General features: G+C 43.9%; 1 protein-coding gene across 2 annotated transcripts in view; it reads left to right on the top strand.

The window, feature by feature from the left end:
• sgpl1 (sphingosine-1-phosphate lyase 1) overlaps positions 1-19,931 on the top strand; it is a 96,675-nt gene that overhangs the window by 32,938 nt on the left and 43,806 nt on the right. The window contains exon 1 of one of the 2 annotated variants that reach the window (XM_055661771.1): positions 11,153-11,331. The exons of the other annotated variant lie outside the window; for it this stretch is intronic. Within the exon in view, the coding sequence (XP_055517746.1) occupies positions 11,320-11,331 (12 nt within the window). The 5' untranslated portion in view covers positions 11,153-11,319. Of the gene's footprint in view, positions 1-11,152; positions 11,332-19,931 lie in introns of those variants that run through there. 2 annotated transcript variants of the gene reach the window in all.

The following is a 19,931-nucleotide window of genomic DNA, read 5'->3' as shown; positions in this document are numbered from 1 at the left end:
ACACTGTGGCTGCCGTGTCTGGTTTTTTACTTCTTGCTGCTGTTGGATGATTTAGAAATGCAACAGCCTTTTGGTCCATCTAATCTTGTCTTGTCTTCCAGTATCATTGTTATTCATGTTTCCCTTCAGGAGGAAGTTCTAGAAATGCTTGTCTATAAATCTACATTCTGCCAGCAGTGGTTCAGAACTGAATTTTGAATAGGAAGAGTAAATCTTGCTGCTGCTGCTGTGGAGCTCATTTACCCCCTAACAACTGGTGATTAATGTCTGAGTCATAGAGCACAGAAACAGGCTGTTGGCTCACTAAAGAGCCTGTCCCACTATACGAGTTTACCCAAGAGCTCTCCCGAGTTAAAAGAAAATCAAACTCATGGTAAGTACGTAGAATGTACGTAGCGGGATACGTCTCTTAGCGGCTCGTAACGCTAACGGTAGGTACTCGGGAAATGGGGTAAGCTCGTGAAGTTTTTTCAACATGTTGAAAAATGTCCACGAGAGCCCCGAGTACCTACAAGCGGCTATTACCGTAATTCTCCGAGTTCGAATCAGGGGAAACTCGGGAGAACTGTTGAATTACCTCGTACAATGGGACAGACCTTTGAGTCATCTACACCAATCTATTCTCCCCGCATTCTCATTACCTCCCTCCGGATTCCACCATTCACCTACGCACTTTGGATAATTTGAAATGGCCAATTAACCTCCCGATCTGCCCCCTTTTGGAATGTGGAGCATTCAGAGGAAACTATGTTGTCACAAGGAGAATGTGCAACGTCCACACAGAAGTACCAGAGGCCAGGATTCAATGCAGGCACTGGAACTGTGGCTACTACTTGTGTAACCTTGTTCTTCCCTATACTCCTCTTTAGCTACAGATAATGAAGTAGTTTGTGAAGTAGTCATTGTTATAATCTAGATAATTTTACATTCTGGTGAATACAACTATTTACACACAGCGTGGTTGCACAAAAATGCAATGGGATAAAGATTTGGTGATTTATTAATGATCTCTGAAGGAGAGGCATGGTAGGGCAGCTCAGCTGAGGGCAATTGGCATTCTGTGCTGTGTGGGAAGTTGAAAACACTCCCGTTGAGTTAGATAATCACCCTCAGTCTGATGAAGGGTCTCGACCCGAAACATCACCTATTCCTTTTCTCCAGAGATGTTGCCTATCCCACCGAGTTACTCCAGAATGTTGTGTCCATCTTCGGAGAGTTGGACAACTAGGTCTGCAGAAAGTGTCTCCATTTGCAGCAGCTTCAACTGCAGGTTTCAGAGCTGGAGAGGTAGCTGGAGACAGCGTGGTGCATCCACAAGATTAAGTATTTCATTGACACCATGTTGCAGCAGTTTGGGAGGAGATATTCATTGCAAATGGAATTTACAAATCACCACCAAAAAAACTGTGATTCGAAATAAAATTGTCCTTTGTATCAATAAATTGTTATATAAATAATTATATTTGCCATAATGAAATTGGAACATGGGCCAAACGCAGACAAATTATACTAGGTTAGATGGGGCATCTTGGTCGCCATGGACGAAGGGCGAAAGGCCTGTTTCCATGCTACATCTCTATGAATCTAATAAAAATTTGCTCTTATGGAATTTATGTTGGAAAAGGTAACTAAATAAACATGAAACGCAAAAGAACCGTTCATAAAGTTAGTCAAGAGAAATACACAAGAGACTGCAGATGCCGGAATTTTAGGCAAAATGCAAACGGTTGGAGGTGGTCAGCAGATCGGGCAACATGTGTGGAAGGAATCAGACAGAGAGATGTGTCGTGGCAGGACCCATTTTTAGATTGATGTTGTTCGCTTTATGGAAAGTGATAATACCGAGAATCTTCTGGGAATGCAACGACCTTGTAATTGGGGAATATACAGAGGTGTGGTTGGGAAGTGGTAAAGCTACAGCTTAAGGATCTGCTGATGGAGAGGGAATGGGTGAATGTCAGGCAGCTATTCCAGGGGTCCTGTGAGACCATTTCATTCCTGAGATTTCCCTATTTGGATGCTGGGTGAGGGTGCTGGTGGGTCCAGGGAGTGCAGTCAGGGGAGGGAGCATGCTGTCATGACGAGCTCAGCCGCACAGCAGTGATGGAAGAAGCGTGAGAGGGAAATAATAATAATAATAACTTTATTTGTTAAGCACCTTAAAAACAACCAAAGCTGACCAAAGTGCTGTACAGAAAAAAGAAAACAAGCAAGACATCATAACACAGGCAGAACAACAGAACATACAACTAACACGAGGCGCATAAATTACATACAAAAATCCAAACAATAAATTTAAAAAAACATAAAACACGAGTACGAACAACGCAGCAAAACCAAGCAAATAAAGTTAATAAACAATTCAACACCTCACTGGTCTACAAAGGCCATGGAGAATAGATATGTCTTCAGGAGTGACTTAAAAACAGCTAGAGAAGGGGCCTTGAAATAGTGATAGAGAATGCAGTAGTTAAGGAGAAGGCAGGCTATGACTACATTTTGAACACGGATAGTATATCAGTGTCTGAGGTAGAACGTGGAATGACTCCTGCAAGTAGATTTTAGGGAACTTGGAAAGAGGTTAAAAAGCATGAACTCAAAGTGAGTAAACAGAGGACTGGGTGTCAATGAGAGCAAAGTGAGAGAAGAGTACAAGAAATCAATGTGTGGCTGGAGAGATGGTGGAGGTCGGAGGAAAATATTTATTTAATATCAGTGACTTAGAGAGTATTTCTAAGGTTGTCCGGACCTATTGACGCTGGGTGGGTTGCACTCTAATCGGTCTCAGACCAATATGCTTCTCTTTGTGCTTTTGGTGGAGAGTTTTAAACAGTGAGGAATAATGAGTGGAGTCGGGAGGGAGAGAACCAAAGTTGCAAGTGGAAGTTAGAAATATAGGTCATTGTATAATGAGGTATTTAGAGAAGCATGGAACAGATGTGATGCAATGATCCTGGAGACTTTAAACTACATACAGACTGGGAAAATCACATTAATAGTAATCTGACAGAGGATAAATTCTTTGAATGTAAGCGAGATGGATTTCTATACCTGCATGTTCGGGAAACCACAAGGGAACAGGTTATTTTGGATCTAGCACTGTGTAATATTGAATCCTATTGTTAGTAAGGAATCTCCAGGATACAGTAAACCACAATATAATGGAAAATTATACTGTTAAAAAATAATGACATTTTATTTGAAACCAAGATTGTCAATCTAAACAAAGATAATTATGAAGCTTTGAGAGGCAGGTTGGTGGGGGGATATTTGGAAACTACTTTCAAGTGGTATAATTGAGGACATTGAGGCTGTTAAGAAAAAGATATATGACTTGCAACAAATATACATTTTTTTAAGACACAAAAGCACAAGAGAATTGTGGTGGAACCATACATTAGTGGAGAAAGTAAAGATATTAAATCTATGAAGTTGTGAGATATGTTTCTATGTTTCTATAAAGCAAAGCCTAATGATAGCGAAGGTTTTGGAAATCAGCAAAAGATGCACAAGAAACTGATGAAGAGAGGGGAAGAAAGAATGTGAGAGCAAACTCGTGAGAAATATAAAAAGATTGTAATAGCTTCAATCGATATGTAAAAAGTGAGGGCAAATTTGGATCCTAGACACAGAAATACAGGAGAGTTTGTGATAAGAAAGAATGAAATGATAAAGAATTTAAGCAAATACTTTCTTCTCAGCTGGAGACACAAATAAATCTTCCAAAACTACTGGAGAATTAATAGTCCATTGTAAATGAGGAAATAATAAAAAACTTAAATCTTCGGACCCAATGATCTATTTCCGAGATTTGAAAGACCTGGCTTATGGGATAATAGATTCTCCAGTTATTATCTTCCAAAGTTATATAGATTTTGGAATGGTTGGAAAATATTGGACAGTGGTAAATGGGACCCTACAATTAAAGAAAGGAGGGGGAGTATATAGAGAACTATTCACTTATTAAATGCCATCAGTACCAACATTTACAATAAAGGATTAATTAAGTCACTTAGAAAATAATATAATTGAGTGGAGTCAACGAATTTCTAAAAGGGAAATTATTTTTGATTAATCAATCCTTTGATGATGGATAAAGAGGAACTAGTGGATCTAGTATATTTAAACTGAGATTAAGAAATGCAAGAGAATAGAAAGAGAGTCTGTAAAGAAATAGAGGAAGGTTTAGTGAGTGGGCGAAGATATAGCAGAAAGAATATGTGAGAAATTGTGAGTACTTGCTTTGATCGAGGGTAATTGAAAGGTTGAGTATTTAAAAGGCACAAAAGAATCTGGATGACCTTGTGCATGAAAATCAGAAAGTACCAGTGCAGCAAATAATTAGGAAAGCAAATGAAGTGTTGATCCTTATTCCAAGAAGTATAAAGTATAACAGATGGGGAGTCGACTTCACCGACACAAGATGAGACCACATATGGGGTGTTGTGAATAATTGTAACCTTATTTAAGTTGGGAAATAATTAAACTGTGAAGTGATATTTCACCGGCTTGATTCTTGAGATAAATAATTGTCTTTGGAGAAAGAGTTGAGCAGGTAGGAACTATTCCTACTGAAGTTTAGAAGAATAAAAAAAATGTTATTGATACATGTAAGATTCCTCATGGGTATGACTAAAGTGGCTGCTAAGAGGAAGTTTATCTGGAACAAAGGCATAGCTCAAAATGTGGGGTGGTCCATTGGAATGGAGGAGAGGAGGATTTTGTTTTCTCTCAGAGTGAGCCTTTGCATTTTTCTACCACACAGAGGAATCTCATTTCTCTACCGCACACAACTTTCTCAACTACAAAGGCCGAGTCAATAAATACATTGGACTCTAAGATAGATAGATAGATATTTGGACAATGGGCTAAGAAGATCGGGCAGGGAAGTGGAACTAAGACCAAGAGAACATCAGTTGTGATACAATTGAATTGCTATTGCCTGTACTCTTGCTATTCCCCATGCTTGTTTTTTCAAAACAGTGTATTAGATATCTTAGACATTTGTTTGCCAGGAGTGGTAGTTAAAACAGGCCCAATAACATTGTCAGTGGGGGATCAAAAATATACATGAAAAGGAGGGAAAATAGTATGTGAGATAACTCTTTTAAAAGGCCAACAGGCAAAATGGGCCAATTAGTCTCTTTCAATGCTATATACAGTATGTCATAATGCATATAAATTATGCAGAGGTAAATATTTAATTGAATGTACATTTTATAGTTGATAGCTATTCTCCTCCAGGCCAGCAGGGGTCACATACTTTTGGGGACATACAGTGTTACTGTATTGATCATTGGTAGTCACCATTTTGGATTGATTTTATCTGCACTTTCTCTGTAGTTGTAATACTAAATTCTATTAATTTTATTTTCTCATTTGCGCTACCTTATGTCCTATCTCCTCTGGCAGCTTGTTCCATACATCAACCACCCTTTGAGTGAAAGAGTTACACCTCAGATTCCTATTAAATCTTTTGCCCTTCACTTTATACCTATGTCCTCTGGGTCATGATTCACCTACTCTGGGCTAGACTCTGTGCATCTACCCGATCTACTCCTCTCATGATTTTATACACCTCTGTAAGACCATCCCTCATCTTTCTGCGCTCCAAGGGAGAGCCTACTCAACCTCTCCCTCAAGCCCAAACCCTTTAGTCCTGGCAACATCCTCATAAATCTTCTCTGTATCTTTTCCAGCTTGACAACATCTTTCCTATATCATGGTGCCCAGAGCTGAACACATTACTCTAAATGCAGTCTCACAAACATCTTATACAACTGCAACAAGCTACCTCTTTGTGCAAAGAACCCCTTCCAATTGACAGTGATTTATCTAAAAAGGCACATTTTTTTTTTTAATTTTGTCAGCTTTGCGGGAGGATTAAATCGCTGAATTCTGAATTACTGAACTCAAAATAAGATGAAGTCCAAAGTCTTAACAAAATATCTCGTGAAGGAACTTCAAAGAAAGGAACATAAGGTTTTCCCTTTGTGCATTTTCGTAAAGATTAATCCAATTGTCGTTGTCCAGAATGGGGTGGGCATCAGAAGCAGATTTTACTTTGACAATGCCACAAAATCAGTGGCAATAAAACAGAAGTGTATTATTGCAGAGCATGTTGCTACTAATGTATAGTCTGCGCCATATTTTAAGGGATTGAGCAATGGATTAACACATGGGAAGATTACTCCCGCACTGACAGATTGAACAAAAGCAAATTACCGAGTATTATTTATGAGAAATACCGAGATGAAAGTGTTCTTTTGATGAGACCGATGGATGTAGTCAATGACGGAACTGTGCCAAATATTTTATCTCTCTTTCCATTGCTCTTCATCACACCCTTGTTCAGTTTAACCATTTGGCTGGATTGTGTGGGTGCAGCATCCTGCTCAACTGGGCCAGAAGCAAAGGGTTGACCAATCGATTGACCAGAACAAGGGTTCATCTGGTGAGGTATAACAGGCCCAGACCAGTGTCCTGCTGTGCTGCAGTCTCAGGAACATCCTAACATGAGGCAAAGCTGAGGTTGGAACTCCTGTCAAAATGTTCTGTTTTTAGATTTAATTAAAGAGAGAAATTAAAAAAATATTGAGATTTCTGTAAATAATTGAAGAATTAAAAAATATTTAAATTTTTTTTTAGAGCAGGTTAAAATACCAGGAAGATTTTTTTTAAGAAAGGAAATAAATATATAAACAATCCTTTTTCTTCTTGATCTCTAAATCATTAATCCCATTTCAAAAGAATGGATTCCCAATCCTAAACAATCTAACTGGAGTGGGATTGTAGGGTGAATCCCCTGAATATTGCTTGGGATTCAGAGCCAGATGAGGCACCACCTGCAAACTCTATTTGGGGGATAGTGATGGATACAGGCATTTGTATTCCAGATGCCCAGATTTGTAGTGTCCACATGAGGTGCAAATTTAGTTACTAAGGAGTGGCTGAATGCTGGCAATTCCTTTGGAACTGCTGACCATAACAAGATTGATTGAAAAATGGCAAAGGTGATATACTGAAATATTCAATTATACTTTATTGCCACATGTACCTAGGTACAGTGCAATGCTTTGTTTTGCATACAACCTGGCAAAAACACATAGCAGACCTCACCTAGACAGTACACGTGTCACCACCTTTCTGATGCCGACAAAGTTGCAAAAGTTCACTGAACAGTCCACATATATGAACATGGTTTGGCTGCATGCAGTGATGTCCAAATATATTAGGTAAATTAAGAATCTAGATGTCGTTATGCAAACTTAGAATTTTAAACCCCCTGTTTTCAAACATGCTTTTCAATCTCCCTATCTCTATATCTTTCTCCAGTATCACAACCTTTTGAGATATCTGCACTCCTCCAATTCTTGCTCTTTGTTCATCCCCAAAGTTAATACCTCAACGACTGTTGGCTGCACCTTGAACGACCTGTTCTCGAATCTTATCATCCTCTCCCTGTACATCTCTACCACATTTCCTCTTTTAAGATGCTCCTCAAAACCTAATCTTTGACCAAGCTTTTGGTTACCTACCTTAAGGTCCCTGTTTTTCAGTGTCAAATTCTGCATGATAATTCTTCTGTGAATGGGATGGTATTCTATAGATGAGAGATGTTGCTGCTGTTGCTATTTGGGAGTCGAGATATAGCTAACCATATTTTCGCTTGGTAAGTAAAAGCTGAGTAAGAGACTCGATTGTTGCCCCTGTCATTCCAATAATCAAATTCGCATGACATGTAAAGATGAACTTTGACCCTTTTTTGTGAATTTGTTGATAAGAGGCTAAGACCTAAGCGTGAGTGCTTTAACTGTGTGTTTTATTGCCTCGGTTACTGAATGATGGCAGATGCTTCTTTACTGAATACATACACACAGGAGGGATATTTACCTGTCAGGTGTGGAAGATGATTCCTGCCAAAAATGTATGTGTTAGACTAAAACAGTGCCCCTATACGTGGTTATACTGTATTTTCAACTGAATTAACGGAGAAAAACAAACTTAAATGTTGAACCACTACCTTCAAGATAATCCCAGTAGAAAGACCAAGCCTCGAATGATCATTTTATAACTTGTTGGCCAGTGTTTTGGTTAATGGAGGCACAGATTGTCTCAATCAAATTTAATGTAATACTTAGATAGACACAAAAAGCTGGAGTAACTCAGCGGGACAGGCAGCATCTCGGAAGAGAAGGAATGGGAGATGTTTCGGGTCGAGACACTTCTTCAGACTAGTATTAATATAATACTTCCTGGAAATTCATCTTCTGGTTTCCAGAGCAATGACATTCTGCCACCTACTGGACAAATCTACCAGTCTCCTTTCCATCAAAGTACAAGAGGAATTTGAAATGCCTAATGGGTCTGTATCAGCATTATGAATCACAGGAACCTCCTCTGGCATTACTTAATCTAACCCCATCAACTGAACTCTTCTGTTCCTTTCTTGTTCATCTGCTTTTCGGGACCCCTTCAAGATATTAGATTAAAGACAAAAATGAAAGATCACTGATTCTGAAAATCCAAATAAAACTCAAAATATTAAGAAAGATTAGGACAGCAAGCATATTTGGAGAGAGAAACAGTAATTCATTGACACAGATGGAGATATTTTAGGACCGAGATGAGGAAAAACATTTTTCACACAGGGAGTTGTGAATCTCTGGAATTCTCTGCCACAGAAGGTAGTTGAGGCCAGTTCATTGGCTATATTTAAGAGGGAGTTAGATGTGGCCCTTGTGGCTAAAGGGATCAGGGGGTATGGAGGCAGGTACAGGATACTGAGTTGGATGATCAGCCATGATCATATTGAATGGCGGTGCAGGCTCGAAGGGCCGAATGGCCTACTCCTGCACCTAATTTCTATGTTTCTATGTCCATCACTAATTGATCCTGAACTGAGTGTCTTGCCGGAGTATTCCTCAAAGCAGTTACCAATCAATCAAGTCACATGGATGAAAGAGTTTAAGAAATTCAGGGTCTCTTGGAAAGTCATATGAAAAACATACCTGTAGTAACCTGTAGAATATACACTTTACATGACAATTGTGAAGAGAGGGAGAGAAAACCCATTGATTGCCCTCATTGTGCACACCGGCACAGTATTTTTCTGATGAAGGAAATTCAATGGAATAATCCTATTTTTCTCACCAATAGAAAACTGAATCTCATTTTTCCCCAAGTGAAATATATGAAATACCATTTCTCAATTGTTCCATATCATTCTAGAATTTCAACAAGGCCCTTCCTGACAGGAGTCATCCTTGGAATCACAATGGCGGTGTGTGGAGTATCGCAGAAGAACCTGGAGCAAATGTCCTCGGGACTTTTAAATATTGTTATATATATATGCCTGCCTCAACCACTCTGGCAGCTCGTTTCATATATGTGCCGCTCTCTGAGTGGAAAAGTTACCCCTCGGGTTCCGATTAAAATCATTCCCCTTGTTTTTTGTAGATTGGGAGGTTAATAAGCTGAGAAGAAGTAAAGTCGGAAAAGGTTCATTTGAATCTTAAATTTGTCATTCTCCTGCAGAGCTAAAAGATCTTTTTCTTCACTGGAACTAAATAAAAAACAAATATGAAGTGGACCTAGAATATAAGAAATACAAGCAGTAGTATAACTTACACTCCATCCTGTCCCACCATTAACTAAGGTCATAGTTAACGTGAACTTGCCTTTGTATCAGCACTTGGTCATATCAATAAAATATGGTATGCTTCTTTCTTTCTAATTGACAACTGTGAGTGTGTGTGTGTGAGTGGTCTCAGTGACTGAGCTGCCAGCCCAAGAATCCATTTGGCCCACAATGTCCATACTAGCCTTCTGAAAACCAGTCCCTTTAGCCCACAACACCATGCTAGTGCTCCAGAACCACCCCCCCCCCCCCCCCCACACACACACACACACACACACACACTGGCCAGCAATATTGGAATTGGTGGCGAGGTGGAATATTGCGTTGGGGGACCAGCCCTCCCGTGTGAAGCTGGGACCCAACGGGTCCCACTTAGTCTAGTATTTCTTAAATGTAGCGATGGTACCTGCCTCAACTACCTCCTGCGGCAGCTGGTTCCAAATCAGTTGATCTGACAGAAATGTATGATGGCCACAACACTGCTGGATTGTCATAAAACCATAATTGTTTTGGTGTCTTTTTCTCCTCAGGCTTGCAACCAGGAGGGGGTTCCTGGCTGACTTGTAAGCAAGAGTCCTCCGGAGCATCCCAGCAAGACATCCAGTTCAGGTGCAATTTGGAAGCTGAGAGGGCGTCAGGTCTACCCGACTGTTGGTGCAACGCAACTGGGACGTTGGGTTAAACTGGGCTGGATTTCACTGGGCTGGACTGGGCTCGGCTGGGCTGGACTGGGGCTATGCTGGACTGGCCTGGCCTGGCCTGGGCTGCACTGGGCTGGGCTGGACTGGACATGGGCAGGGCTGGGCATGACTGCATTAGGCTGGAGGTACACAAAAAAGCCGGAGAAACTCAGCGGGTGCAGCAGCATCTATGGAGCGAAGGAAATAGGCAACGTTTCTGGCCGAAACCCTTCTTCAGAGTGATCGGGGGTGGGGGCGGGGAGAAGGACTGGGCTGGGCTGAACTGGGCTGGCATGGACTGGACTGGGTTGGACTGAGCTGGGCTGGACAGGGTTGAACTGGGCTGGACTGGGCTAGGCTGGGCTAGGCTAGGCTGGGCTGGGCTGGGCTGGACTGGGCTGGGCTGGGCTAGGCTAGGCTGGGCTGGACTGGGCTGGGCTGGACTGGGCTGGGCTGGGCTGGGCTGGGCTGGGCTGGACTGGACTGGGTTGGACTGGGTTGGACTGGACTGGGTTGGACTGGACTGGACTGGGTTGGGTTGGGCTGGACTGGGCTGGACTGGGCTGGGTTGGACTGGCTGGGCTGGGCTGGGTTGGGCTGGGCTGGACTAGGCTGGGCTGGACTGGACTGGGCTGGGCTGGCATGGACTGAACTGGACTGGGTTGGACTGGGTTGGGTTGGACTGAGCTGGGCTGGGCTGGGCTAGGCTAGGCTATGCTAGGCTGGGTTGGACTGGGCTGGACTGGGCTAGGCTAGGCTAGGCTGGGCTGGGCTGGGCTGGGCTGGACTGCGGTTGCTGCAGCCGCCGCCAGCTGTCGCTGTGTGCGGAATGCCGGCCAGGAAGTCGGCTCGGGAGCGCCGGCGTTAGTCGTGCGTTGGCTCCATGTAAATCTGAGTCAGTCAGTGGCGGCAGGAGAGGCGATAACAAGGCGGCGGCGGGTGGTGGCAGCAGCAGTAGTGGCGGCGACGACAGCGGCGGGCACCCGGAGCGCAGGGAACATGGAGCTGCGGGTAAGCGGGGAGTTGCAGCGGGCGATGCCCCGGTTCCCGGCCCCGGTCCCGGCCACAATGGGGCCGAGGCTCCACACAATGGCCGGCGTGGAGCGGCGACCCAGCGCCAGCTCACAATAGGCGGCGTTCCACCGGTGAGGTCAACAAAGTAGCCGGCTACTGCCCCGCAATGTCTAGTAGCCGGCTACTGCCCCGCAATGTCTAGTAGCCGGCTACTGCCCCGCAATGTCTAGTAGCCGGCTACTGCCCCGCAATGTCTAGTAGCCGGCTACTGCAATGTCTAGTAGCCGGCTACTGCCCCGCAATGTCTAGTAGCCGGCTACTGCCCCGCAATGTCTAGTAGCCGGCTACTGCCCCGCAATGTCTCTAGTAGCCGGCTACTCTCTCCACTGCCATCAGCCACCGGCTACTCCCCGCATTCTCTAAAGTAGCCGGCTACTCACTCCTGGAGCCTTCAAAGTAGCTGGCCACTACTCAAGATGGCCAAACTAGCCCCGCATTCAGTCTCTAGTAGCCGGCTACTCTCTTCTGGAGCCTTTAAAGTAGCCGGCTACTCTCTCCACTGCCATGCAGCCGCCGGCTACTCTTTTGGCCACTAAAGAAGCGGCTACTCTCCGCATGCTCTAAATTAGCCGGCTACTCTCTTTGGCCACTAAAGTAGCCGGCTACTCACTCCTGGAGCCTTTAAAGTAGGCTCGGCTCACTCACTCATGATGCACCAAAGTAGCCGGCTACTCGCTCTCCAGATGCCATCATTAGCCGCCTACTCTCTTTGGCCACTAAAGTAGCCGGCTACTCACTCTCTTCTGAAGCCACTCACTCCAGATGCCATCAAAGTAGCCGGTTACTTTGGCAGCATTAGGAGAGAGTAACCGGCTACTCCCTCCCTCTGCACCGAAGTAGCCGGCTATCTCCTTCCTTCTGTCACCAAAGTTGGCCGCAAGGATTGGAAGCGGCTACTTTGGTGGTGTCACGAGGGAATTGCTAGCTATTCTTTCCTCATGCCATCAAACTAGCAGGCTACTTGCTCCAGATGCCATAAAAGTAGCCGGTTACGTTGGCATCAGCATCAGGAGAGAGTAGCCGGCTACTGTCCTTATGGCACCAAAGTTGGCCATAAGGAACCGGCAACTTTGGTGGTGTCAGGAATGAGTAAACAACTACTCTCCTGGTACCATCGAAGTAGTCGGCAGCCCAGTGGGAGTGCAGTGTTAAAGGCCAATTCCTGTTGTGACTGGTATCCCAAGTGATCTCTTCGGCCAGATGCCAGTAATCTGCAGTGTAGGAAAGCTGGACAAGCTGCACATATCTGGCATGATCCCAGGACGGGGGAACAGACTCTTCATCAGTGCACGGTGTGCCTCGACCATATGGTGATGAAGCCGCAGCTGGCTGGATCGCATCATTTGAGTAACTTCGTCTGCACAATAACATTGAAGGAATGTCAACTTTCGTGGCCAATTCAGTGTCTTTTGCCTTTGAGTGTGACGTTAGGTTTGAGTCCCACTCTTGTACTCTGGGCTGCCTTTTCACTGGTACAGAAAATATTATGCAAACTTTGAGACTCTGGTGCTGTTTGTGTTTAAACAGAGCATCATATCCATCATTCATCATTTTCAAGATTAGCTATTTATTCCTTACCCTTGTTTGTGATGTGGTTTGCTTGCTTATACAACAAATGTTTATTTTGAGAGTAACTTAGTTATGAAGTGCATCAGATAACTTTCTGGTGCAATGAGGTACTGCATTAATGTGGAACGTATTTTTGCTGCCAGTGCATCAAATGTTTTTGCTGGGTGATTTCATTCCCTGTGACTTGAGTCAGCTGCCTTGTGGCATATATCATCTGATCATGTTTGCTAAATGCCCAGAGAAATGAGGTGAGGAAGAATCTGCAGTTTTCAAACATGTTATCCTTCCTGTTTTGAACAGAAGCTGTTTGTTGCAGACAATGAGTAAGAATGTTTTTCCTGGCTTTGGTTTGCATACACATCTCCCTAGGAACAGTAAATCTACTGAACGACCAACCAGTTTAAGGTTCAGTGGAAAACTAAATGTACTAATACACTTGGCCTGTAACTCACAGTCTCAGTGTGTGAATCTGATCTGAAGGACAACAGTAGGAGAAGTGACAATAGCATCTGAAGCATTTTCTGTGAATCAACTAAATCCATTTTTAGACCAACAACTAGTTTAGTACCTTTCACATCCCATGGTGCTTTGTACGGTTATGGTCAAAGAATGTTTGACCCCTGAGCTCCACAAGGAAATGTCTGAAATAGACATAGAAACATAGAGAATAGGTGCAGGAGTAGGCCTTTCGAGCCTGCACCGCCATTCAATATGATCATGGCTGATCATCCAACTCGGCATCCTGTACCTGCCTTCTCTCCGTACCCCCTGATCCCTTTAGCCACAAGGGCCACATCTAACTCCCTCTTAAATATGAACTGGCCTCAACTACCTTCTGTGGCAGAGAATTCCACAGATTCACCACTCTCTGTGTGAAAAATGTTTTTCTCATCTCGGTCCTAAAAGATTTCCCCCTTATCCTTAAACTGTGACCCCTTGTTCTGGACTTCCCCAACATCGGGAACAATCTTCCTGCTTCCTTCCTGTCCAACCCCTTAAGAATTTTGTTAGTTTCTATAAGATCCCCCCCTCAATCTTCTAAATTCTAGCGAGTGCAAGCCGAGTCTATCCAGTCTTTCTTCATATGAAAGTCCTGACATCCCAGGAATCAGTCTGATGAACCTTCTCTGTACTCCCTCGATGGCAAGAATGTCTTTCCTCAGATAGGAGACCAAAACTGTACGCAATACTCCAGGTGTGGTCTCACCAAGACCCTGTACAACTGCAGTAGAACCTCCCTGCTCCTATACTCAAATCCTTTTGCTATGAATGCTAACATACCATTCGCGTTCTTCACTGCCTGCTGCACCTGCATGCCCACTTTCAATGACTGGTGTACCATGACACCCAGGTCTCGTTGCATCTCCCCTTTTCCTAATCGGCCATCATTCAGATAATGGTTTCAACTCAAAACATCACCTATTCCTTTTCTCCAGTGATGATGCCTGATCCGCTCAGTTACCCCAGCATTTTTGTCCATCTTTGGGATAAACCAGTGCATCTGCAGTTCCTTCATACACAAGGAAATATTTTGTTGGGTAACTGATCAAAAACCTAGTTCATATGGAGAGTTTAGAGCAGGTAGAATTAGAGAAAGACTTAATTTTACACATAAATAAGACAAAAACATTGCCAGTGCTGGCTTTGTAGTTGTCAGTGTACTTAAGCTGTCCGGTTTTAGCTGCGAAGACATGCAGCCTGACATTAACCCTGAACGCCAAGTTCTATTTTTATGGCCATACCCTTTGTTCTGAACTCTGCACAAGAGGAAATGAGGTGGAGAGAGAAAGGCAGCCAACTCCCTTTGTCTTATAAAAACCTGAGTTTGGTCTTCCTTAATCTTCTGCATGGAGGATTATAAACTGAAGTCCGATCCCTGGTCAGTGGGGAGCTCTTCCTCGTGTGACTCAAAAAGGTTGTGAGTTCAAGTTTGATTCAGAAATGTGATCAAAAATGTGGCTGAAAAGGGTGTATAATTAACAACGTTCTTATCTTCAAAGATTTCGGATATGGTAGAAATCACAGACTCGAACTGCTCTCTCGGCTGGATGTAGGATGTGGTTTCAAAGAGCAGGAATTTATTCCCATTTTTGTTGGAAGTACTTACCACCCAGTCAATATCATTAAAACTGACATTAATTTAATACCACACTACACGTTGTGTATAAATAGCTGATGTGTTACTTCCATTACAATGGTATATATACTTCTGAAAGGTACAGTGTTTTTTATTTAAAGCAAGGGCTAGTTCTTGACTTGCGGTTAGAACATCAACACAGAGCTGTAAACTGAGGAGCCTGTCTATTGTGCCACCCACGTTGCCTTGATTAAATATCCCAAAGGGAGAAAAAAGGAGGGCCTGTATTATCTCGAGGTTACTTTTGCTTCCAGGGTAAGTTTTGATTTAATAAAGTGGCACTGCATGGAAACTGAAGTTGGAAAATAATTTGAGGGTATCCAGGAAGTATTGCTTCAAATATTACCAGTTTACATCTGGTTTTAGTTATCTAGAGGAAGATGCCAGAATGGCAAGACACAACTAATTGTTTTTGATTCGCCTCAGTCCAGAAGCTATTGGTTTTAAACTTTCAATAGACTTTCTTGCTTTGGATATTGTTATGTCCTCCTGGGTAAATGCCAGTTGAGAATGGGGGAATAGAATAATTATAATTTCTTGGAAATACATTCTATATGTGGAGTAGTAGGTCTTTGCAAATTGTTGACCCATTGCTGCTGTATTTCGAACATGCAGTGTGGCATGTGATTATTTTGAACAAGATGAACCGTCGAAAAATAAAGAAAAACAATGAGGTCCAGAGATGTCGCCTGACCCACTGAGGTATTCCAGCATTTTGTCTTTCTCAGGGACATCCGAAGTGTTGTTGTCCTTAACTCTATATTCTCTGCCATCTTTTGCAAGATGGCCTATAGCATGATATGCTTTCTGAGTGCAGTTGTTCCCCCTATGTAGTTTAAGCAGCAAGGTTCTGATGAATCAATGTTCTGGCTTAGAAACTTCAATTGGAGGTAAGACGCCAGACAGAACTCCACTGTTATTCTTTGAATTATTGCTCTGGGATCTTTGGAAAGATTAGATGGGGCCTAGGTTTAACGGCTCATCTGAAAGAACTGTGATCCATCCCTGTGGATTTTTGTGCAGCTGGGCTTGAGTCTCCCTCACTTTAAAGGTGAGCTTTGCAGCAGCAAGAAGGGTGTTTGTGATTTTGTTGTTTCATTCTTACTTTCCCTCCAGTGCTCCTAACCTAACAAATTAGGCGAAGGGAGACTTGGGAGGGGGTTTGCGCTGAGGCTTATGAAGCTGCCAAGTTTGATGATTACAGTCCTCCCTCGATTATTGTCCTACATTCTGCTGCCTGTAGAAACGAGGCTGGTTAATACACAAAAGGACACGAATTGCTGGAGTAGCTCAGCAAACCAGGCAGCATCTCTGGAGAAAATGTTTAAGTGACATTTTGAGTCGAGATGAAGTGTCTGAAAGAGGGCGTCAATCTGGAATGTCACCTATCCATGTTCTCCAGAGATGTAGCTTGATCTGCTGAATTATTCCTGCATTTTGTGTCCTTTTTCCCACTGGCTGTAGTTATTAAGTTATCTAAGCTTGACTGTCTCCAGTGCAATCATCAAGTCTAATTTAACCATTGTCCAGAAGTCTGGTGACAGTCAATAGCTTCTAGCCAGCCAATGGTGTCTTCAAAATTGCCCACCTTTGGCCCTCCTCTCTCGGCCTCCTGAAATCTCTTTCCATTTGTGGACTTTTGCAACCCCCCCCCCCTCTCCCCTCCCCCTCCAGTTTCTATCAAAAGACACAAAGTGCTGGAGTAACTCACTGGGTGAGGCGGCATCTTTGGACGTTTTGGGTCGGGTCCCTTTTTTTGCACTGGAATCTGAAGAAGAGTCCCAACCCAAAACATCCCTTATCCATGTTCTCCAGATTGGAAACGTCACCTGCCCATGTTCTTCAGAGATGCTGCCTGACCCACTGAGTTACTCCAATACTTTGGTCTTTTTTTTGTAAACCAGCTTCTGCTGTTCCATGTTTTTCTTGTTTCTATCAGTTCATCATCAATGGGTTTTCCAATGGGGCAAGGTTTCTGCATGTTTTACTAAATTAGAACCACATCACAGCACTGTCCTAAGCCACATTCACAACAAAGCTGATAGTATGTGGTGAGTAGCTGAATCTAGACTTTACTTTTATACTTTAGATAGATAGATAGATAGAATTTATTTGCCACACAACCAGGGTCGGTGGAATTTGGGTTGTCAGCAGCGATACAATAATAAAGAACACACAACCACAATAAAAATGTAACACAAACGTCCACCACAGCATTCATCACTGTGGTGGAATGCACAGAATTTGGCCAGTCCTCCTTCATTTCCCCCCCCCCGTGGACAGGACCAGAGTCCAGAGTCAGTCCAGGATCGGGTCTTCCTCACCGGAGACCGCGGCTTTAAGTTGGTGTAGGCCGCAGGCCGGTGGTCGAGGTTTAAAGTCTCCGCCGCAGCCAGAAGCACCGTAGACTGCAGGGCCGGTGGTCGAAGCTCCCCTCCAGGAGTGATGTTAAGTCCACGCCGGGCCTGCGGTAGAAGTTGGCCGCGGGCTGGCGGTGGAAGCTCCTTCTTCCCCCGGGTCCCCCACGAGGGATCCCGGGCTATAGACACCGCACCAGCTGGAACTCTGCAGACCGCGGCTTCAGGCTGCCAGCTGCCGCGGGCTTGCGAAGCGGAGCGCTCCCCTCCGGCGAGCCCCAACGAGGGGTCACCCGCTCCACACCGAGAGTCCACGCTGCGCCCGCCGCTGAAGCCCCGGGAGCGTCTCCGTAGAAAGGACGCGTCGATCCTTGCTGTTAGACCACGGGGGAGGCGACCTGGAAAAAGTCGCCTCTCGATGGAGCTCCCTTACCCCCCCACACCAACCCCCACACAAAACACACAGAGGAACATCAAAAACACACTTTAAGATATACTAAAAAATAAAAAAAAGTTGAAAAAAACTAACACGCTGCTGCCAGAGCAGCGCCCCCAGACTGTAGAGATTCAGCGCACTCTTTCTGTTAGTCAACTAATTGACTATCCATGATAATATATTGCCTACAATGTCATGGGCTCCCAGTTTATGCAGTTACCTGTTTATGTGGTATTTTGTGCTGAATGTATTCTGGAAATCCCCCTTCATTGCAACTGCTAGTTCCCTAATCTTCCTTATTGCACCATTGAAGAGCACGAGTTCTCTTTTGCAAAACCATGATGACTCTGCAAAAATAAACCAGAAACTGCAGATGTTTTTTTAGCAAAAACAGTTGCAGAATGCTCAAGTAACTCAGTGGGTCAGGCAGCATCTCTGGCGAACATGGATGGGTGACGTTGCGGGTCGGGACCCTTCTTCAGACTCTGCTGGATTACATGATTCATATTTGAGACCTCTTGTTACTGTCTAATAATATATTTCAGTATTTTCTTAATGACAAATCCCAGGCGAATTGGAAAAACGGATCCAAGTCTCAGTGCAGACATGATAACTAGTTGGTCCGCTCCCATGTCATATGATTTCATGGAAACTTGATTTAAGGCTGTTTCTCAATGATGACCTTTTATCAGAGAGACTTTACACTGTGATTTACAGGCTAACGTTCTTGAAGATAGATAACTGGCGTATGGGGGAGGGAAGTGAAGGTTATCAGTGGTGTACAGAAATTTCAATCTTTTATTTTTCTTGTCGTGCTGCCTTCAATGTAAGCCTTTGATAAGAATCCACTTCCTGTGCTGTCTTTGCCACCCATGATATATTGCATCACTGCTTTTCCAATGCTTGCGATGCTTTCTCCCTCGACCACATTGTTTTCACTGCTAGATGTGATGCGCCTCTTGATGAGGCACCAGAACCAGTCATAAACCGAGCAGATCATGGGCTCATTTACCCACGTGTTCAAGTGACCTTGGACCTCAAGTGTCTCATTTACTTGGTGAATGCGGATCAAAAATTGAGGGGTGAAAACAGTGCCACTGCCGGACATTGATGGCATGAGCATTACTTACACCAAGTCTTTGTCTCACTTGAAGTACATGGGTATTAATTTTGATACATGGATAGGTATTGTTTAGAAGGATGTAGGCTAAATGTAGGCAGATGAGTCTTACTTAGATGGGGCATCTTGGTGGGCACAGACGAGTTGGGGCCGAAGGGCCCTTTTTCTGTGCTGTGTGACTCTGATTCTCTATGACTCGACCTGGGAAGTGTCAACTCTTCTGTCGGCTCTCTTGTCATGGAAATAGCAGCTTGAAAAAGCAAGGTCGCTCAGGTGCCTGCACTCCCATGGGAAACTTCATGCTGTCACACAAGATCAACATGTGCAAAGCAGTTGTGTTCGCAAGCGTCTTGTGTGGCTGCGAGACTTAACCTCTTAACGACAAGTCGTTTGATGTGCTTTCTGTAATCGGTCTCTGTAGTCACCCCCAGGAATCAAATAATAAGGCATGGTAACGAACTTGGATGATCTGGCCAGGTCAGCATTGAGGCCATGATCCGAAGGCTCAGTTGTATTGGACAGGCCACATAAGCTGTCTGAAGAGGGTCTCAACCCAAAACGTCACCCATGCCTCTCTCCAGAGATGCAGCCTGAACCGCTGAGTTACTCAGCATTTTGTTTCTATGGACTTCCTGCTGGTTTACTGTATTTTGCAGTGAACCGCAGAAACCAGTGATGACCACGAAAATGTTGCAAGGATTACATTAAAGATAACATTAAATACCTTCCTGTAGGATAGTTGAGACTCATGCACAGAACAGAATAGGCCAATGTGCTTTGACCAAAGAGCCTGTAGTAATTTTGAAGGCAGCTGAATGGGACTGTCACCAGAACCAGTGAAATAGGAAAGCCTTGGTATCTGCGATGGCACAGTGTCTCTCCCATACCTCCGCTGTCCCAGTGTGTGTGCCACCAAGT

This window comes from Leucoraja erinacea, chromosome 34 (genome assembly GCF_028641065.1).
Source record: "Leucoraja erinacea ecotype New England chromosome 34, Leri_hhj_1, whole genome shotgun sequence".
In the NCBI taxonomy this organism is placed as follows: Eukaryota; Metazoa; Chordata; class Chondrichthyes; order Rajiformes; family Rajidae; genus Leucoraja; species Leucoraja erinaceus.
The sequence above is the reverse complement of the archived record's forward strand: the minus strand, read 5'-3'. Positions and strand labels throughout refer to the sequence as shown.